At 45.1% G+C, this 23040-nt stretch overlaps 1 protein-coding gene across 2 annotated transcripts in view; it reads right to left on the bottom strand.

Annotated features, from left to right (window-relative positions):
* Positions 1-10763: 10763 nt before the first annotated feature.
* The window catches only part of CEBPG (CCAAT enhancer binding protein gamma), a 29039-nt gene continuing 16762 nt past the window's right edge, over positions 10764-23040 (bottom strand). For both annotated transcript variants that reach the window (XM_086958473.1, XM_086958479.1), the window contains exon 2: positions 10764-12423. In XM_086958473.1, the coding sequence (XP_086814599.1) occupies positions 11826-12323 (498 nt within the window). In that variant the 5' untranslated portion in view covers positions 12324-12423 and the 3' untranslated portion in view covers positions 10764-11825. The remainder of the gene's footprint in view (positions 12424-23040) is intronic.

The following is a 23040-nucleotide window of genomic DNA, read 5'->3' as shown; positions in this document are numbered from 1 at the left end:
TAGTGTGAAACAGGAAAGGATTTGCACCATCGATTTCCATGTATCCCAAAGTCACAGGGCTCCATGCCAGCAGCCACATAGGCAGCATAGGATGAGACACTGCACTCTAGGTGCCTAGCCCGGGCAGCCCTCTGTTTGGTGACTGCTAGTGCAAGGCTTTAAGCATCCTAAGGCGCACTCCTCCATGAACCTGGACACCTTCCCCCTTCAAGAGGTCTGAACTAGGCAAATGAAGATGAGGGCATATTTTATCTCCTGTTCAAACACCAATCACCTCCCTCTTCATAGGTAAATATATTGTTCAGGTAGAGGAACAAAGGGACATACTACTTTTCACGTCAAATGCTCAATTTCTGTCCACTCTCGCTAATCCATAGAAAATGGAATGAAGTTTAAAACAAGCACTTGCAATGCAATAGGTCTCGCCTTAGGAAAGTTTGAACCATTGACAAATTTTTTATTTATGTGTTGGTTTTGAAAATAGCTAAATTAACCTCATAACTGCTATGGAACGTCCAGCTCCAGTGCTGGACGTTCCATTGCGCAGGTGCAGTTCGAACGTTCAACGGCAGCACTGCGGAGGTAGTGGTGCCGTCGGCCGGTGAACGTGCGCAGCACTTAAGGGGTTAATAGCTTTGTCATTTAAAATGCCAATAGTTTTAACTCTCGCAAATGTGACGCCAATAGCATTTGGAATGCAATATGTGTTGTATTTACGTAACTTAGATGTAGTGATATTACAAATAACAATGGCTTTTAATTTTTTTAATAATTAATACTTAAATAAAAGTTATTGTAATTTATAATGGCAATAGCTTAAAGTTTTGTGAATAACTTTTGTGAAGATTATGTTCAGTGTATTTTACTGTGACGAAAATCCAAGAACAGAAGTGAAATATTAACATCTTTTTGTGACATTTGTAATAAAGCTTGAAACATTGAGAGAACATATTTGAACCAGTTGTTGTTGAATGGTAGCACAGATTGATGCTGTGGTGGCGCTGAGTGATATTGTGGTGGTGACAAGTGATGCTGTGGGGTTCAGTGATGCTGTGGTAGCGCATAATGATGTTGTGGTGCCCCTGAGTGATGCTGTGGTGGTGCTGAGTGATGCTGTTGTGATGCGATAGAGTGAGGGCGATAGATAGATAGATAGATAGATAGATAGAGGGCAATAGATAGAGTGAGGGCGATAGATAGATAGAGTGAGGTCGATAGATAGATAGAGTGAGGGCGATAGATAGATAGAGTGAGGGCGATAGATAGATAGAGTGAGGGCGATAGATAGATAGAGTGAGGGCGATAGATAGATAGAGTGAGGGCGATAGATAGATAGAGTGAGGGCGATAGATAGATAGAGTGAGGGCGATAGATAGATAGAGTGAGGGCGATAGATAGATAGAGTGAGGGCGATAGATAGAGTGAGGGCGATAGATAGATAGAGTGAGGGGGATAGATAGATAGAGTGAGGGCGATAGATAGATAGAGTGAGGGCGATAGATAGATAGAGGGCGATAGATAGACTGAGGGCGATAGATAGACTGAGGGCTATAGATAGAGTGAGGGCGATAGATAGATAGAGTGAGGGGGATAGATAGATAGAGTGAGGGCGATAGATAGATAGAGTGAGGGCGATAGATAGATAGAGTGAGGGCGATAGATAGATAGAGTGAGGGCGATAGATAGACTGAGGGCGATAGATAGACTGAGGGCTATAGATAGAGTGAGGGCGATAGATAGATAGAGTGAGGGGGATAGATAGATAGAGTGAGGGCGATAGATAGATAGAGTGAGGGCGATAGATAGATAGAGTGAGGGCGATAGATAGATAGAGTGAGGGCGATAGATAGACTGAGGGCGATAGATAGACTGAGGGCTATAGATAGAGTGAGGGCGATAGATAGATAGAGTGAGGGGGATAGATAGATAGAGTGAGGGCGATAGATAGATAGAGTGAGGGCGATAGATAGATAGAGTGAGGGCGATAGATAGATAGATAGAGTGAGGGCGATAGATAGATAGAGTGAGGGCGATAGATAGATAGAGTGAGGGCGATAGATAGATAGAGTGAGGGCGATAGATAGATAGAGTGAGGGCGATAGAGTGAGGGCGATAGAGTGAGGGCGATAGAGTGAGGGCGATAGAGTGAGGGCGATAGAGTGAGGGCGATAGAGTGAGGGCGATAGAGTGAGGGCGATAGAGTGAGGGCGATAGAGTGAGGGCGATAGAGTGAGGGCGATAGAGTGAGGGCGATAGAGTGAGGGCGATAGAGTGAGGGCGATAGAGTGAGGGCGATAGAGTGAGGGCGATAGAGTGAGGGCGATAGAGTGAGGGCGATAGAGTGAGGGCGATAGATAGATAGAGTTAGGGCGATAGATAGATAGAGTGAGGGCGATAGATAGATAGAGTTAGGGCGATAGATAGATAGAGTGAGGGCGATAGAGTGAGGGCGATAGAGTGAGGGCGATAGAGTGAGGGCGATAGAGTGAGGGCGATAGAGTGAGGGCGATAGAGTGAGGGCGATAGAGTGAGGGCGATAGAGTGAGGGCGATAGAGTGAGGGCGATAGAGTGAGGGCGATAGAGTGAGGGCGATAGAGTGAGGGCGATAGAGTGAGGGCGATAGAGTGAGGGCGATAGAGTGAGGGCGATAGAGTGAGGGCGATAGAGTGAGGGCGATAGAGTGAGGGCGATAGAGTGAGGGCGATAGAGTGAGGGCGATAGAGTGAGGGCGATAGAGTGAGGGCGATAGAGTGAGGGCGATAGAGTGAGGGCGATAGAGTGAGGGCGATAGAGTGAGGGCGATAGACAGAGTTAGGGCGATAGATAAAGTTAGGGTGATAGATAAAGTTAGGGCGATAGATAGAGTGAGGGCGATAAATAGACTGAGGGCTATAGATAGATAGAGTGAGGGCGATAGATAGATAGAGTGAGGGCGATAGATAGATAGAGTGAGGGCGATAGATAGATAGAGTGAGGGCGATAGATAGATAGAGTGAGGGCGATAGATAGATAGAGTGAGGGCGATAGATAGATAGAGTGAGGGCGATAGATAGAGTGAGGGCGATAGAGTGAGGGCGATGGATAGATAGATAGAGTTAGGGCGATAGATAGATAGAGTGAGGGCGATAGAGTGAGGGCGATGGATAGATAGATAGAGTTAGGGCGATAGATAGATAGAGTGAGGGCGATAGATAGATAGAGTGAGGGCGATAGATAGATAGAGTGAGGGCGATAGATAGATAGAGTGAGGGCGATAGAGTGAGGGCGATAGATAGATAGAGTGAGGGCAATAGATAGATAGAGTGAGGGCGATAGAGCGCTAGAGTGAGGGCGATAGAGCGCTAGAGTGAGGGCGATAGAGCGCTAGAGTGAGGGCGATAGAGCGCTAGAGTGAGGGCGATAGAGCGCTAGAGTGAGGGCGATAGAGCGCTAGAGTGAGGGCGATAGAGCGAGGGCGATAGAGTGAGGGCGATAGAGTGAGGGCGATAGAGTGAGGGCGATAGAGTGAGGGCGATAGAGTGAGGGCGATAGAGTGAGGGCGATAGAGTGAGGGCGATAGAGTGAGGGCGATAGAGTGAGGGCGATAGAGTGAGGGCGATAGAGTGAGGGCGATAGAGTGAGGGCGATAGAGTGAGGGCGATAGAGTGAGGGCGATAGAGTGAGGGCGATGGATAGATAGATAGAGTTAGGGCGATAGATAGATAGAGTTAGGGCGATAGATAAAGTTAGGGCGATAGATAGACTGAGGGCGATAGATAGACTGAGGGCGATAGATAGATAGAGTGAGGGCGATAGATAGATAGAGTGAGGGCGATAGATAGAGTGAGGGCGATAGAGAGGGCGATGGATAGATAGATAGAGTGAGGGCGATAGATAGATAGAGTTAGGGCGATAGATAAAGTTAGGGCGATAGATAAAGTTAGGGCGATAGATAGACTGAGGGCGATAGATAGACTGAGGGCGATAGATAGATAGAGTGAGGGCGATAGATAGATAGAGTGAGGGCGATAGATAGATAGAGTTAGGGCGATAGAGTTAGGGCGATAGACAGAGTTAGGGTGATAGATAAAGTTAGGGCGATAGATAGAGTGAGGGCGATAAATAGACTGAGGGCTATAGATAGAGTGAGGGCGATAGATAGATAGAGTGAGGGCGATAGATAGATAGAGTGAGGGCGATAGATAAAGTTAGGGCGATAGATAGACTGAGGGCGATAGATAGACTGAGGGCGATAGATAGATAGAGTGAGGGCGATAGATAGATAGAGTGAGGGCGATAGATAGATAGAGTGAGGGCGATAGATAGATAGAGTTAGGGCGATAGATAGATAGAGTTAGGGCGATAGACAGAGTTAGGGTGATAGATAAAGTTAGGGCGATAGATAGAGTGAGGGCGATAAATAGACTGAGGGCTATAGATAGAGTGAGGGCGATAGATAGATAGAGTGAGGGTGATAGATAGATAGAGTGAGGCGATAGATAGATAGAGTGAGGGCGATAGATAGATAGAGTGAGGGCGATAGATAGATAGAGTGAGGGCGATAGATAGATAGAGTGAGGGCGATAGATAGATAGAGTGAGGGCGATAGATAGATAGAGTGAGGGCGATAGATAGATAGAGTGAGGGCGATAGATAGATAGAGTTAGGGCGATAGATAAAGTTAGGGCGATAGATAGACTGAGGGCGATAGATAGACTGAGGGCGATAGATAGATAGAGTGAGGGCGATAGATAGATAGAGTGAGGGCGATAGATAGATAGAGTGAGGGCGATAGATAGATAGAGTGAGGGCGATAGATAGAGTGAGGGCGATGGAGTGAGGGCGATAGATAGAGTTAGGGCGATAGATAGATAGAGTTAGGGCGATAGATAAAGTTAGGGCGATAGATAAAGTTAGGGCGATAGATAAAGTGAGGGCGATAGATAGACTGAGGGCGATAGATAGATAGAGTGAGGGCGATAGATAGATAGAGTGAGGGCGATAGATTGAGGGCAATAGATAGATGGCAATAGATAAATAGAGGGCGATAGAGTGAGGGCAATAGATAGAGTGAGGGCGATAGACAGACAGATAGAGTGAGGGCGATAGACAGACAGATAGAGTGAGGGCGATAGAGCGCTAGAGTGAGGGCGATAGATAGATAGAGTGAGGGTGATAGATAGAGTGAGGGTGATAGATAGAGTGAGGGCGATAGAGTGAGGGCGATAGAGTGAGGGCGATAGAGTGAGGGCGATAGAGTGAGGGCGATAGAGTGAGGGCGATAGAGTGAGGGCGATAGAGTGAGGGCGATAGAGTGAGGGCGATAGAGTGAGGGCGATAGAGTGAGGGCGATAGAGTGAGGGCGATAGAGTGAGGGCGATAGAGCGAGGGCGATAGAGTGAGGGCGATAGAGTGAGGGCGATAGATAGATAGATAGAGTGAGGGCAATAGATAGAGTGATGACGATAGAGCACTAGAGTGATGGCTATAGAGCACTAGAGTGAGGGCGATCGAGCACTAGAGTGAGGGCGATAGAGCTCTAGAGTGAGGGCGATAGATAGATAAAGTTAGGGCGATAGATAAAGTGAGGGCGATAGATAAAGTGAGGGCGATAGATAAAGTGAGGGCGATAGATAGACTGAGGGCGATAGATAGATAGACTGAGGGCGATAGATAGATAGAGTGAGGGCGATAGATAGATAGAGTGAGGGCGATAGATAGAGTGAGGGCGATAGACAGATAGAGTGAGGGCGATAGATAGAGTGAGGGCGATAGATTGAGGGCAATAGATAGATGGCAATAGATAAATAGAGGGCGATAGAGTGAGGGCAATAGATAGAGTGAGGGCGATAGACAGACAGATAGATAGAGTGAGGGTGATAGAGCGCTAGAGTGAGGGCGATAGAGCGCTAGAGTGAGGGCGATAGAGCGCTAGAGTGAGGGCGATAGAGCGCTAGAGTGAGGGCGATAGATAGATAGAGTGAGGGTGATAGATAGAGTGAGGGTGATAGATAGAGTGAGGGTGATAGATAGAGTGAGGGTGATAGATAGAGTGAGGGCGATAGAGCGCTAGAGTGAAGGCGATAGAGTGAGGGCGATAGATAGATAGATAGAGTGAGGGCAATAGATAGAGTGATGACGATAGAGCACTAGAGTGATGGCGATAGAGCACTAGAGTGAGGGCGATCGAGCACTAGAGTGAGGGCGATAGAGTGAGGGCGATAGATAGAGTGAGGGCGATAGATAGATAGAGTGAGGGCGATAGACAGATAGAGTGAGGGCGATAGATAGAGTGAGGGCGATAGATTGAGGGCAATAGATAGATGGCAATAGATAAATAGAGGGCGATAGAGTGAGGGCAATAGATAGAGTGAGGGCGATAGACAGACAGATAGATAGAGTGAGGGTGATAGAGCGCTAGAGTGAGGGCGATAGAGCGCTAGAGTGAGGGCGATAGAGCGCTAGAGTGAGGGCGATAGAGCGCTAGAGTGAGGGCGATAGAGCGCTAGAGTGAGGGCGATAGAGCGCTAGAGTGAGGGCGATAGATAGATAGAGTGAGGGTGATAGATAGAGTGAGGGTGATAGATAGAGTGAGGGTGATAGATAGAGTGAGGGTGATAGATAGAGTGAGGGCGATAGAGCGCTAGAGTGAAGGCGATAGAGCGCTAGAGTGAAGGCGATAGAGTGAGGGCGATAGATAGATAGATAGAGTGAGGGCAATAGATAGAGTGATGACGATAGAGCACTAGAGTGATGGCGATAGAGCACTAGAGTGAGGGCGATCGAGCACTAGAGTGAGGGCGATAGAGTGAGGGCGATAGATAGAGTGAGGGCGATAGATAGGGTGAGGGCGATAGATAGAGTGAGGGCGATAGATAGAGTGAGGGCGATAGATAGAGTGAGGGCGATAGATAGAGTGAGGGCGATAGATAGAGTGAGGGCGATAGATAGAGTGAGGGCGATAGATAGAGTGAGGGCGATAGATAGAGTGAGGGCGATAGATAGAGTGAGGGCGATAGATAGAGTGAGGGCGATAGATAGAGTGAGGGCGATAGATAGAGTGAGGGCGATAGATAGAGTGAGGGCGATAGATAGAGTGAGTGCAATATATAGAGGGAGTGAGGGCAATAGATAGAGTGAGGGCAATAGACTCACTCTATCGATCTATCTATTGCCCTCACTCACTCTATATATTGCACTCACTCTATATATTGCCCTCACTCTATCGCCCTCACTCTATCGCCCTCACTCTATCTATCGCCCTCACTCTATCTATCGCCCTCACTCTATCTATCGCCCTCACTCTATCTATCGCCCTCACTCTATCTATCGCCCTCACTCTATCTATCGCCCTCACTCTATCGCCATCACTCTAACTATCTATCTATAGCCCTCACTCTATCACTCTATAGATAGAGTGAGGGCAATAGACTCACTCTATCGATCTATCTATAGAGTGATAGAGTGAGGGCTATAGATAGATAGTTAGAGTGATGGCGATAGAGTGAGGGCTATAGATAGATAGTTAGAGTGATGGCGATAGAGTGAGGGCTATAGATAGATAGTTAGAGTGATGGCGATAGAGTGAGGGCTATAGATAGATAGTTGGAGTGATGGCGATAGAGTGAGGGCTATAGATAGATAGTTGGAGTGATGGCGATAGAGTGAGGGCTATAGATAGATAGTTGGAGTGATGGCGATAGAGTGAGGGCTATAGATAGATAGTTGGAGTGATGGCGATAGAGTGAGGGCTATAGATAGATAGTTAGAGTGAGGGCTATAGATAGATAGTTAGAGTGAGGGCGATAGATAGAGTGAGGGCGATAGATAGAGTGAGGGCGATAGATAGAGTGAGGGCGATAGATAGAGTGAGGGCGATAGATAGAGTGAGGGCGATAGATAGAGTGAGGGCGATAGATAGAGTGAGGGCGATAGATAGAGTGAGGGCGATAGATAGAGTGAGGGCGATAGAGTGAGGGCGATAGAGTGAGGGCGATAGAGTGAGGGCGATAGAGTGAGGGCGATAGAGTGAGGGCGATAGAGTGAGGGCGATAGAGTGAGGGCGATAGAGTGAGGGCGATAGAGTGAGGGCGATAGAGTGAGGGCGATAGAGTGAGGGCGATAGAGTGAGGGCGATAGAGTGAGGGCGATAGAGTGAGGGCGATAGAGTGAGGGCGATAGATAGAGTGAGTGCAATATATAGAGTGAGTGAGGGCAATAGATAGATCGATAGAGTGAGTCTATTGACCTCACTCTATCTATAGAGTGATAGAGTGAGGGCTATAGATAGATAGTTAGAGTGATGGCGATAGAGTGAGGGCGATAGATAGAGTGAGGGCGATAGATAGAGTGATGGCGATAGAGTGAGGGCGATAGATAGAGTGAGGGCGATAGATAGAGTGAGGGCGATAGATAGAGTGAGGGCGATAGATAGAGTGAGGGCAATAGATAGATTGAGTGAGGGCGATAGATAGATAGAGTGAGGGCGATAGAGTGAGGGCGATAGATAGAGAGAGTGAGGCCGATAGATAGAGAGAGTGAGGGCGATAGAGTGAGGGCGATAGATAGAGAGAGTGAGGCCGATAGATAGAGAGAGCGAGGGCGATAGAGTGAGGGCGATAGATAGATAGATAGAGTGAGGGCGATAGATAGAGTGAGGGCGATAGATAGAGTGAGTGAGATAGATAAATAGATAGGTAGATAGAAAAATACATGCTGAAACTTAACAGACAATTTTGTAGATATGGGTCCTTTCATTACACGCGGTAGGCCCACAAATTGCCGGTCTTGACGTGCAGAGGTGGGTTTGGGAAAGAACATTAAGGTAGTGAACATAGCCTTCAACTTACTTTTCAAGGGAGCAGGGCCTGGACACATCATCTGAGTACATTCTAACCTGGGTGTCATTTGGTTGGATCGCAAGTTTGCAGAAGGAATTCTTCACTGATGTATCCACTGAACTGTATTCATGTAAAGTGTGATCTGCATTAATGATCAGCAGTGAGGTGGAGTGTGCATAAATTTTCATCCTTAGAAAGGGTGCAGTATAGATTTTCTGGAGCGAGAATGAAAGTCACAGACAGAGTAGAGACTAGTGTAAGCACTAACGTGAATTTCTTTCTATGACCAGTGTGCGATCCTAGTATATGAACAGCAGAAGCTATTAGTGAGGTGCATTGGCGGAGCATAGCAATCCCAATATGGTAACATTTTGAGGTTATCAACTGAGGTGTGTTGGCAGAGCTCTGAGGGAACGGATTACTTACAGTTACTGAAGTGAAGCGCCCCAGGAGACCTTTTTAAGCCATACGTGACACTTATAGTGAAAGGAGGCATTAGTTATGACGTGCATTGACACAAAGTAGTGTATTTGGATGACCTCCTTATATAAATTGTAGAAGGTACTAATGGACACTGCAGGAGAGCCACGCTCCCTGTGAGAACAGTTAGTATAACTGGAGCAAAATGTCATGAAGTAAGGTGAGGTACATTGACTAAGCTGCCTGTGATCCCGGTTTTGCATATAAGGGAGGGGGTGGCAAATGGGGAGCACTGTACCTCTTCCGCCTGCAGCCTATGGGAGTACTTTTGAAAGCCCCTACTAAACTCTCGCAGAGCAAAGCATGCACGTTGGCTTAGCGAGACCTTAAAAAGTGCTTCAGTGCCATATTAATGGCTGGAGGTCCTATACAAATGCTGATAACACACCGCTATATTTATGGTGTCGAGCCTCAGAGGACAGACTGGCTGGCTCCTGTCTTTACTATTTCTGTATGGTAACACACCCAAGAGGGAAAAAGTGAGGAGTGGGAAGCTGGGTTTAAACTTGTACGGTAACAAGTCTGATCGACAGGCAGGCTGAGTCCTATATTCTTTCAGTATTGTAATAACCCAGCAGGTTATCCCAGCTCTATTCTTGGAATGCAACATTTCACATGCACCCAGCATCTCAGATATGCTCTAATAAGGTTGTCACGTGGCCTCCAGAACTGCTAAACATCAACTCAACCTCCAACAGAACACATTAACTTGCACAACACTGCTCCTACCCATCTAGCTGGCAAAACATTTACCACCTCACAGTGGTACATCTATTCACGTACAGCCACACCTGCATACACGTATAATTAATGGTATCAAGGCAACATAATTGGGAATTACTCTATAAAACAGCCACCTGAAACGGAGCAATGGCCAAAGATTAAGATCCAACAGAACCAAACAAACGGCCGTGCTTATAATGATACTGTCGAAGCATCCAACATGTTTCAAAATGAAATACCCAAGTTTACACAAACCTTTCCTGCTGCTTAGCAATAGGACTCGCACCTAAGCTTTAGGAAGCCTAACTAAGTACAATCGCAGACTACTCTCACTTCCGTCAGCAAGAATCTCAGAACTGTAGACAGTGTCCAGATTCCAGTACTTCTTAGAGACTACAAATGTTGGGAATTGGTTAGGTTATATGGATGCATTTGACATAGGATTACATAATGGCCCTTTTACAAAATAGATTGAAAACACGCGCCGCAATGCAGCCCCAACACATCTAATAAAAAATTATCAAGTCAATCCCTAAATGCACAACACAGTTCTAGTTTAAATATAAACTCAAATCAAGCATGCTAAAGCACACCATGTACTCACAAGACATCAAAGTAACCCCGAGGTATACAAGGAAAACATGCAACATAATCGTAAATTATTCAAGGTTGTCCCACTTTACTGATCGCAATCAAAGGCTACACGCACATAATGCAATTTCATCCACAGCACAACCCGATTCTTTTTATGTTTTATTTTTCTTTCCTTTGTGAATCAAATTCTCAGTGTGTCACTGTTATTTAGAAAATAAAATCAACGTTAAAAAAATAAAGCAACTTTTAAAAAGTCCCACAAACGCCGTATTTCTTCCACTTCCGAGACGCCCCCTCCTAATCACCCATGGGCAGAAAACGTCTCTGCTGGCATCTCACAAAATTGTCCAGCCCGCACTTGACAGATGAGGAGGAAACAAAAGCCTCTTTATGGAAATTTACGTTAGAATTGTAGATTTTTTACGTACTATACACTGTACTTCAAGGAAGTTCCTAATCGAGATTCACTCAGATGAAAGTTCAATAGGTATTGTTCTGCAGTGGACTTCTTTGGAAATTCATTGTTACACGCCTTCTTACGGTAAGTAGACTGTCTTTTTTGCTGTTGCTATTTGGAGATTTTGGATAGTTGCACTAGTGAGAAAGTTGAATAGGATTAATTATAACTTCTGAAGAGAAGGGTTGGCATGCTGGCAGATTTGAAGCGTTGCTATGCCGGGTATTGGTCTGCAGTTCATAGCTCCAGGCTGGACTCTGAGAAATCATGGTTCTTTGTGGAGGCTTCTGAGAAAATGTTAAATTGGTGGTGTTGTGAAGCTGACTCCTTCGGAGATGCATTGTTATAGAGACAACACTGTGGTCATGAGGCATTGCAGTGCTACGATGAAGTTTTTGAAAGTTAAATTGGTGTTGCTGTGTAGTGGACAAGTGCTACGTATTGGCTTCTGATAGACTGGTTTGGTGACTTTTCAGTTGGTATGCTGTGTGGTAGGCTCCTTTGGGGATGCGTTGTTACAGCTGATGTACATTGCTACTCTGAGGAACTGAGTGCTATCTGGAGGTTTATGAGATCTTCTTTTGAAGATACCTCTGTCCATACATGCTCCATGGAGTAAAATAATCCACAGTGGTATGCATCCTTCAAAAGATTTTTGCAGACCCATGTTTCTAGATGGTACTTTGCTGGGAGTGAAGAATGTCCAAGGGGGGCAAATCTGCCTAAAATGTCTCGTGGTGGAGAACATTAGCTATTGGGCAGCATTCTCTGGGTTAGGTGGTGGGGTCTCCTCCACTCCTGCAGGTGGCACATTGTCGGCTAAGTTGTGGGCATGCTCCAAGAAGAGGTCCTTTAGGACACTCAGCTCTTTGGTCAACAGCTTTATCTTGGCTTCAAGACGCTCGTTCTCCTCTTTGAGCTGGGTGACCCGCTGCAGGGTGTCCTGGGCCTTCTGCTTGCTCTTTAAGCGGCTTTTCTTCACAGCCATGTTGTTGCGCTCACGCCGCTGGCGATACTCGTCGCTGGCCCGATCCATCCGAGCACCTTTCTTGCATTGCTTGCTTGGTGCCTGGGCCTTTCCGCCTCCACTGCCCCCTCCACTGCTACTGCTGCTGCAACCACCACCCCCCATTCCACCAGGACTGGCAGGCACCAGCTGAGGAGCCTGTTGGACCAGGCCAGGGGGCCCGTGAAGGACACCCAGCCCGTTCTGTTCAGGGGCGCCGTGGGCTGGCGGTGCCTTGCTCATCGGAGCCAGCTCTCCTGATCCCCAATTGTGGCAGTCTGGGCCTCCTGGGAAACAGGATTGATTTCAGTGGGCAAGACACCCTTTATATGTTGAATTTGGCCTGCAAGGGAGAGAGGATACACGTTAGAGTCCATTAGGGGGCAGAGCATTCATATATCACAGAATGAGGAGGCACCATGCATTGCTTAAGTCCCCACTTTTTATTGATCTCTACACAAATAAGCATTGGCAAAGCCAAAATGCCTGTCTGTAAGGGCTAGCTATTGGCTTTGCTAAGGCTGCTTTACTGCCAATTGTATACGAAGGCAAGCATCATGACATGCGCGTACAGCTGACAATTTTGTAACATAAATTGGAAAAAAGAGAACCCTTTCCATGATGCTACCACTTGTAACTTCTGACGCATGCATAGCATTGAATTTGGACAATTTTTTATTTGCTAATTAAACAGGGCAGAAGTTCCTACGAGAATTGTAAATGAACAGTAAAACTGCACTAGACTGCAAATAAATAAGGCAACTGGGTAGCGCTAATTAAAAAAATACACACACACAAGAGCGAGAAGGGAGGGGAGAATTGAGGAGTAAAAAGAATGTGAAGGCAGAGGGACTAAAACAAGGAGGAAAGAGAGAAAGCAAACACTTGCACTCCCATGGTGTGCTAAATGCATATCAAAACAAGTATTGGCAATTTGCATAGGTAGGACATTGGCTGTCAGACTTTTTTCTTTTTTCGTGATTTTGAAACTTCTTCGTAAGGGAGACGTTGGGTCATCTCCAATGTAAAAAAATGGCTTAAAGCTAAAGTAGTTTTTGGTCTCAAAAAGCTAAAAGAGAAAAAAGAAAAACTATTACTTTAACTTGCAACAGAGGTAATAAGGCACAAGTAAATATTAACATAATAGTCCTTGGAAATGAAGGGAATTACTTTGCGGGTGTCCTCCTTCTGAAAGAGCAGAATGCTGTCACTCACAGTGGAGTTAGCCAATGCCTTGCAGACAGATGGATGACAATGCCATCGAATCTTGAGCAAGTATACAAGTATGTACAGGAAACAATATGTCTTACCAAAAAAACGTTAATGCTGCCTGCAGCAGAGACCTGAAAGTAGGGAGCAACAAAGACTGATGCACAGTCTCAATTTCTGCATATGTATAAGATAAGAAAAGCAATGCATTCAGCTGCTGTAACCCAGACCATCTACAATTTAGGATTTGAATAATCTTTACTTCTGCTTGATCAAATTCAAGTCCCGAATAGGACCTTTTAGCCTACAAAGGCGGAGGACAGACAAAACACGTTTCAAGTGTGTCTGATGCGTTTTCTTTGGAGTGGATGAATCACAATTCGATAAAAAAAATACTGTGTAATAACTGCATGCATTTGTTATTTAGTTAACATAATGATTTGCAAACGGTGGGTCTAGCTATTGTTTAAACTTGGATATCTTTCATTCTATTAAACCCTCTCTTCACATGGAGACGATAAAGTGAATTGCCAGATGGCACCTAGTGCTCTGTATGCATTGAATATTATTACCATATTATGCCTGTTAATGTTACCAGAATTAGAAATTACCACAAGGAAAAACCTTTCATATCAACACCCTTCACTTTGCACAGCTACCGCCCAGATCAGAAAAAGTTGAGTCACTGACAAAGCACCAAAAGTTCCACCAAGGAAAAGGCTCTAAAACCATCATCCAGACAGTATGGCGTGCTTCATCATAGGGTTCTCCATCTAACACTGGGTATATGTCCTGTCAGGATTTCCAACCTACACTGTTACCGAGTTTGTGATCGAGCAGTGTCCTGTGAATGCACTAGTTTATCACCATCGTATCCCATTCCACACTCTCCACCTACACGTTCGAGCTTGTTTGTTTGTACTAATGACAAATTCACAATTAGCCCATATAAAAATGTGTCAGGTTAGGCTAGCATTCTTTTATTTATGTCTGCTTGACAGGTGATTTTAAACAATACATTTAAGCAGTAAACCTGATTAATATCTTAGTCAGTGAATTTCCGTTTTCAGTTGTTAACCTAAAACCCTAATAACATGATAGGCACATTCATCAGAAGAACTGCTGTAACAGTTCAAATGAGAGTCAATAATGACCGAGTATTCATCTAGCTATCTCGAGTCACTGGATTACGAATTGTAATTGATACCTCTTCTGTCATACTTTTGTTCAGTCGTGTCCATAAACAGTCCTAATTCACATATTCAAAATTCTGTCTGGGAGAAAAGCAAAGTCGGCACTGTTCGCTCTCTGGTTAGGATCCTTGTCTTGTGAAGAGAAAGGTCCTCAAGAGGGCTCTTGCATACTCAGAGTGATCCTCTTAGGTAGGATGTGATCCAGTCAGTTTCTTGTCACTCTTACAGATGGATATAGCTGTCTGTATCCAGACCAAAAAGACACCAATTCAAATGGGTTTGTGGAGTCCTACCATGATGCTTTGACCCAAGAAAAATAGACACTACTCATACCAAACCATCCAGTTGGGTGGCCCAGGTCAGGCTTTCACTCTAGTTCAGACAACACCGGGGAGGGGGGGGGGGGGGGGGGGGTGAGGCTGTTGCAATGAAAAAGCTGATTGCTTGTATACAATTCATACATTGGTATACGTTTAGCTATTTACATCTCTGATCCATCTTACTGATCTTGAACCATATTTGAAATATGCCACTATGGAATTCTTGATCTGGAAAATGTGGCAGGTTGCCTCACACTCACAGGAAAAGCAAAAGTAGGGACTTCACATGCCTAAGGCAGGGGGAGGGAGAGAAGCACCAGCCAAGCCTCAAGACCCCAGCAAGTGTATTACCCTCAACCATTCAAAACAACCCCAATCCGGGATGATGAAATCTGCAAGTTCAGCAGCCTGTCGTTCAACTTATCACATACACAATCCTGTTAGGGGACCACAGTCCACTCAAGGGGTCAGGTGAGTATCAGTCCTGAATGGGTGCAGCCCAAGTGTGCGGCCAGCACACCCCATTTGTAAACTAAGGCTCTTCATTGGACAATAGGATTAAGTGGCCCCTCCTTAGTACTGCCTTGTCTCATCTTGTAACCTCCCATAAAGACTGGCACTCTTGCATGTGTTGTTACTCAGTGGGCTTTAACCCCTTCGCTGCTGCCGTGATTTTACCGCTGTGCGGTAAACAAAAGAACAGGGCGGGCCGTGACGAACCCCAGCCGTCATCCGCACACGCCCACCGCGGGGCGAGACGGCTGGGGTTCGTCACCAGCATGGGAGGGGTTAATTACTGGCTCTAAGCACTATTTCGTTTAAATTGTTTTCACCTGCCTACTGCACAAGCTCTCTTTTAATGCTTTCTTTTTTATGGCATGGCACTGCATGCCACAGCGACGGCCGCACCTCGGGTTTATTTGTGGCGACAAATCTGGTCCCATGTTATTTTTACTCTTTATTTACTTTTGTTGTTGTTTCCAAGTGTCCCATGCTGCGATTGCACATTAACAGAGGCCATGCCCCTTTCTTTAGACAAGACGCATCTAAAGAAAGGGGTGCAGCCACCATTAAAATGAAAGCACTAGTTTTTCACACTAATGCGTTTTGGTAAAAGCGCTCCATACCCCACTTTCTCTTTATTAGCGGCCGCACCCCTTTCTTTAGACACAGCTCGTCTAAAGAAAGAGGTGTGACCTCTATTAACATGCAAGCGCGGCATGGGGTGCCGCATGGGGTGAAAACCTAATACACACCAATATTTTTAAACAAGCATTGCAAATGCTTGTTTAAAAATATTGGCGTGTATTAGGTTTTCTTAACTGATGCCTTAAAAAAATTATTTTGTGTCTGCAACCATCACCAGTTTCATTGAAGGCAAATATTTTTTATGTGCATTTTAATTTGAATGCAAACTATTACCAATCTTACTTCCTTTCATCTCGGTGTATTCGCATCATATTAAGGAGCATTACAAATGTTTATATCTTGCAAACGTGTAAATATTTTATATTGGAACCAGGGCTCCTCTATCCTTCTGCTATCATTCCAAATCCAAGTAACTGACTAACCTATCCACCAATTAAAATGTACTTGCATGTTTCACTATACTAATTCAACACTAACCCTCTATGGGTCCCGGAGTAGCGTGCTACTCGCCGAAAAAGCGTTTTGACGCCTCGTAAGGGGTAGTAAGCGCAATATAAATGCAATTACAATTACATGAAGGAAGCTGAACTTACAGCTCTCACCAATATCTAGCCACAGAACAGCAGACAAGCCCCTTTCCCACAACCATACGGTGGCACTGTAAATTGGCAGCCAAGAGAGTGCTGTAGGGGGCTGGGTCTACTTGGTCCAGAGGATAAAATTAATACAAAGACTTGTTGTAAATGACCCAAAAAATATGTCCTGCACTTCGGGTATTAAGAATTACCCACCCAGGGCCAATGTCATTTCCCTGGGGTCCTAAACAAATTCAACATTATCATGTGTATGATTTCGTACAAATTGTTTAATTTTAGATCTCACCTTCAGACAGCTCGAAGTAAGACTTTTTGTGGGCCATACCAAAAACTGCTTACCATTGATTGGCTTTCTTGTCACCATCATCTGCTTCCTATTCAGTGGCTTTCCCTTCCTCTTTTCGTATTTGTTCCTCCTCTGGAACTTTACCACCCTTTTGAACGGATCACTTGCATCATTCCACTGCTCACATTCATGAAACTACTTTTTTCCTTTCCTTTAAGCACTCAATTAGAATGCATGTATTTTGTTGGCCCATCCTTAATGTGCCTTTCCCCACACACTTCTATTCAGAATACCACATGTTCAGAGTTGCTCCCTCCTCCCGTACTCCCAGCTCGCACATGCTTTTGCCCTTCTTGACTTTTCTGATTATTTTTTTAACCTGCTTCCTTAATCTCCTGTTTCTCCCCTAGCCACTTTCTATTGCCAACTGGTCCCGCCTTGACAATTTCTCCCACAGGTGGTGTTACCGTTTGCTGATGGAACCGTCCACTTTAGAAAAAAAGTTATTTCTTGAAATGTATTTATTTTTTATTTACCACCCCAAGTGGATTCCGCCATCTTGGAATGGTAAATAAAAGAATGAATATAACAATGCTTGTTTCATTCTGTATGCACACGCTTGCATAGTGATGCATGCATGGGAAGATGTGCCTGCCAGCCGTGCACATTTGCGTAATGGATGCTTTTTAGGTCTCGCCTGTCGATGCGCATGCGCATCGAGCAAGCGAGACTATGGGGGCTTATCCACTCTTTGTCCAACTTGCAAGGAATCGTGGCGATTCCGTGCAGTGCCCGTGACTTTTAAGCTCAATGCGCATGCGCATTGAGCTTAAAAGCGCGTGCACATGCCCCCAGCCGTATTTTCCCTCAAGGCGCACTCCTCCCACACCCCCGCTCCGCCCCCCCCCCCTGCCCGCCGTGTCGCATTTCTCCTCCCCCTCCCCTTCTCTGCCTTCGCCGTGCCTACCCTACTCTCCTCCCCCCTCCTCCTCTCCTCCCCCCTCCTCCTCCTACTCTCCTCCCCACTCTCTCTCTCTGCTAATAAGATTAAATTGCTTCTAATCGTGCGTTTGAGTCTTGCAGTTTCACCTTGGCAGCATCCAGCACTCCGCTGCTAAACAAGCGCTGCCCCTGCAGTTCAAGGTTTCTCGCTGCCCTCCCAGCCCCGAGTGCGTCTGCATGAAGCTACTTCATTGTAGATATCACCTATTCAGTGCGTATGATGGGCCTCAGCGAGAGCAACACCCCACCGAGAAACCCCCATTTTACATGTCTGAAAGCATCCGCTTTGCCCCCAGCCGTATTTTCCCCCAAGGCGCACTCCTCCCCCCCCCCGCTCCGCCCCCCCCCCCTGCCTGCCGTGTCGCATTTCTCCTCCCCCTCCCCTTCCCCTTCTCTGCCTTCGCCGTGCCTACCCTACTCTCCCCCCCTCCTCCTCTCCTCCCCCTCCTCCTCCTACTCTCCTCCCCACTCTCTCTCTCTGCTAATAAGATTAAATTGCTTCTAATCGTGCGTTTGAGTCTTGCAGTTTCACCTTGGCAGCATCCAGCACTCCGCTGCTAAACAAGCGCTGCCCCTGCAGTTCAAGGTTTCTCGCTGCCCTCCCAGCCCCGAGTGCGTCTGCATGAAGCTACTTCATTGTAGATATCACCTATTCAGTGTGTATGATGGGCCTCAGCGAGAGCAGCACCCCACGAGAAACCCCCATTTTACATGTCTGAAAGCATCCGCTTCCACGACAATATGTATATTTAATGCCACTGCATAACAGGCTGAATTATATGCTGCGCACTGCCAGTCCAGATCGGCTATGCTCTTAAGGCATTACCGCAGATTCCCTTTCAGTCGTGCATTATTATTATTATTATTATGCCATCACGTTGAAGAGACCCCTTGAATATCTAACTTTCCACTACAGGGGATGCAAAGGCGCGCTCCTGCTATGCAATTCAGACCAGACGACACGTGAAATTCATGATTGCCTGTCGTAGCGTTTGTAGCTCTGTTGGTAAGAGGGAGAGAGGTCAAACGGATCTTTGTTTAAACCACCAACTTCACTACAGGTTTAATTGTTTAGATTATTTCAAACGTAGGATTTAACTCCTTTCTAGAAGAAAAAACGCGGCCAGCATTTACACAATTATTGGAGATTTATGTATTTTTTATACAGCGCCTAATACCGCCCTTCTGCAGTTTTCGGCACATTAAGTGACGGGCGCTACTAATACGAACTTTAATGCTACCGAGTTTAGCCACCTCCGAATCAGTCTTGCCGGATTCAAACTGAGGGCCTACAGATCGCTGCACTTGCATCCTGCCACCATGTAAAAAGATGTGTGCAAGGCCAGCTGATGTATGAATTAAAGTAGGTCAATAAAAGATTGCTCCCTACAACTATTTGGGATAAATAAAATACGAGGAATGGAGTATATGACGTGTACCACCAGAACACCCATCTCAGTAACACTGGCGAGGACATTTAGTGCAAGCGCACTTTCTTTACCTTAGACTATTCCACCCCCCACCACCACAACATTGTCATTCACTCTGCAATGTAGTGCTTAAAACCCTAACGCATCAATCCGCCCTTCCAGAAAAGCCTACTTCCACAGCCAAGTTATACCACAACAGTACACCGGCCTCATGAAGCGGGACCTGTGGAGGGGAACTGACTGGTAGCAGTGGCGTCTATGACTCACCCTCACCCTCAAACCTTCACCCTCAACCCCTCACTCACTCTCACTCACCCTCACTCAGCCTCAACTACTCTCACTCACCCTCAACCCCACACCCTAACTCACCCTCACCCTCAACACCTCACTCACCCTCACTCACCCTCAACACCTCACCCTCAACCCCTCACCCTCACTCACCCTCACTCTCACTCACCCTCAACCCCTCACCCTCACTCACCCTCACCCTCAACCCCTCACCCTCACTCACCCTCAACCTCACCCACCCTCACCCTCACTCATCCTCAACCCCTCACCCTCACACAGTGCAATAGGTCTCAGACCATTTCAGTTAGAGCTTTAAGAAATGTTTATGGCTTTTTTTATTTGTAATTCTTTAGCATTGGCTACAGGAAACAAAAATGCTAAACATTTACAAAAAAAACCCATAAACAATTCTAAAAGCACTAACTCTAATGGTGCGAGACCTATTGCATTTCCAATGCTTGTTTTTTTTGTTGCAAAGCCAATAGAGGGAAAGAGGGAGGTCTATTTACTTTGCCAGTGCTTGCTATAATCTCCAGCTAGAGGGCCCAACACGATTGCACTTCTACAGTTCTGTTTAGGGCAATTCCTACCTTACCAAATAAGGCCAATTTGGTTTAGAGCTTTGTAAATACTGGAACACTATCTCTTCAGTGTGTTATACATTTAAAGCAGTTTCTCAAAAGACACTTAAAAGCCCAGTGCTTGCTGTTCTGTTGTCAGGGTAAAGTTGCAAATGCCTGTGCTAAAACTAGCGAAGCCAGTTTCATTAAGGGATAATCCCTTTTTCATCTACAAAGGACATAACCTTCCCCAGATCGACCACATCTTACGATTCCAAAATCTCATCTTTTCCATTTATCAAAACAATCCTCTTGTAAAGCTGGCGTGGAGTTTGGGTTGTGGTAGATGAGGACGAAGGTTGAAGGAAAGTAGGTAATAACAATGTTGATATCTAATCCCATACTTTGAAAATGAAGCACAGAACCTCTGATATCTCGACATTGCTTGTCAAGTTATTCTTGCATAATAACAATGGCAACTCCCAAACAGATCTTCCTACAAAGGCACACTATATATGGGGCCAGTGCTATTCAGTAAACCTGTGCGACCACTAGAAGGCCACTAGCAGTTGTGCTGCTAAATAATATTTCTCAAATTCTGAGAGTCCCAGTTTTACTGTGTTGCTTTATGTCTGTAAAAGCATTCGTGATAGCCTCCGTTTGGTCCCTATCCACACAATTTAATTATACATGATATGGATGTCAATGAAAGACGATCATGGGATCAAAATAGAGAGTGCCAGAAATAAATACAAGAATTTTGGGACAATGTTCATTGGGATCAAAAATAGAGACTGTCGGAAAGAAATACAAGAATCTTGGGACAATGTTCATATTCAAGGCAGCGACTCGGCCTAGCCAGGAGATATACAGTGGAATCCGGTTTCCAAGATCTCGCTTTATATCTGACAATAAGGCAGTATAGTCGGCTCTATATAGCCCATGAACCGCGGTTGTGATATAAATCCCCAGGCATTTAATTCTTCCTTTAGCCCAGAGAAGGGTGCATAGCTGTTCGAGGTATTCTCGATTGGTAGATTAACGTTAAGAATTTCAGACCTATTGCGGTTAAATGTAAAGCCCAAAATCTCCCCAAATAGCTCTAGTATGTCCAGCATTCTCAGGATTGACTATATAGGATCTTCGACTATCAGCAAGATGCAACCTGCAAACAAATGCAATTTATGTTAATTTGGCTTAATGGCCCTCCTGAAATTTTCCTACAGGGCCTTAGGTTAAGTGCAAGGGTTTCAACACACAGGGCAAAGAGTAGGACCGAAAGAGGTATTCCAAACGGGCTCCCTTCAGCAAGACTTAGACATAGGATTAGCATAACTTGTCCAGATGTAGTGGTTAATATTGGTAGCAATCTCAGCTGGAGCCAGAACTGTTCGAAGGATTTTCCTGTTGACCTGATCAAACACGTTTTTGGTGTCATGGGTCACTAAGATTATCAGGATTTTCTTACGTGGCAATTTTTCGATTAAACACGTCACTCTCCTCATACTGTCAAAAGTCTGATGGTTTATAATAAAGCCATGATAGTCTTGGTCTATCCAGTATGGGATACAGGGCTGAGCAGATTGGGTGTTAAGCAAGGCAAAATGCCTGATGGCTGCTATTTGGCTTATACTAAGCCTAAGGTTTTCAATGACTGCCACTGCTACTTCTGTAGTGATATCACTCTCCAACCAACCTCAGTTGGACTTGGTATGCAAGGGCAAATCTAAACCCTTAAAAAAGTAATGTTGATATCCTTGCTGTATGCCATTCTGAAAACGTTTCTAATTTTTTTTTTTTGCCATTTCAGATTTAGACTGTTTGCCATTTCTTGTAACATTATGAACTTTATTCTTGGCCTTATTGGATCCCAGTAGAACTGCAGAAATCTTATCTGATCTACTCCTTTTATCTGATCTACCCTTTTTTTTATTGAATCACTGTTTAAGTCAGAAAACGTTCCTCTCTCAGACCTTTCAGTCACCAGGACATTACCTGCCACCTCAGCACTTTACCCCTCTCTAGCCTGACAAGGAGTTGGTATTTCTGTGTTTCATGTCAGCTTGTTGAAGATTATCTTCCAGTGGAACCAGAGTCTTGTGTCTAATTCCACTTCTGGTCTGCTTTTAGTTCTCCGAGCCATCACCACCTGTAAGCAGCATCCATCGCTGACCTTTCACAACCCCCTAAACACAAGTAATCTCTGCCCCCTGAAACCTCTCACCACACCTAAACAACACTCTCCCCTGAAGCCTAAAAGACCTTTCTACCTCAAAAATTGTTTGGGGTCAAGGGCAACAAGTTTTCATGTGTATTTTGTCCTTGGGACAAGTAGGCCCAACCCCATACAGCACAAACCCTTTGGCTGCCAGTTTACATTATGGATCAGGGAAAAGCATTGACTGCAGTTAAGGTAATATTTGTGTACATGTGCTAATGCTGTTCAAACTTGTATTTATGGTTTATTAATGCAAAGCCTTTATTATTCGGGTGAGCGCTCCAAGTAAATGTTGTAAGCTCAGACTGCACTACTAACAGCGGTTCCAGTACAAAAATGTGTACACACGTTTTCAATGTTTAGCAATATGAGGCTATGTATAATGTTCCCAGAATGCTCTCTGATTAGATGCAAATATTTGCAGAAGCTTGAAAGCAAGTTTAATTATTCTTTGCTTTCAAAATAAAATGTTCAGAAACAAATACAACAAGCACTGGCGTTGCCAATAGGTCTCACAGTAGGAAAATTGGAGCTATTGGTTTTGTAAATGACATTTTATATTTATGTTTTGTGATTTACAATGCCAATACTTTTAACTTTAGCATATGTGACACTTTTAGTATTTGTAATGTCACATGTTTTGTATTGCCTTTACTTAGATGTACTGATATTACAATTAACATTGGCTTTTAATTTTTTTAATTAATTA

This window comes from Lissotriton vulgaris, chromosome 1_1 (assembly GCF_964263255.1).
Source record: "Lissotriton vulgaris chromosome 1_1, aLisVul1.2, whole genome shotgun sequence".
NCBI lineage: Eukaryota > Metazoa > Chordata > Amphibia > Caudata > Salamandridae > Lissotriton > Lissotriton vulgaris.
Note: the sequence above shows the minus strand (reverse complement) of the source record. Positions and strands in the feature narration are given on the sequence as shown.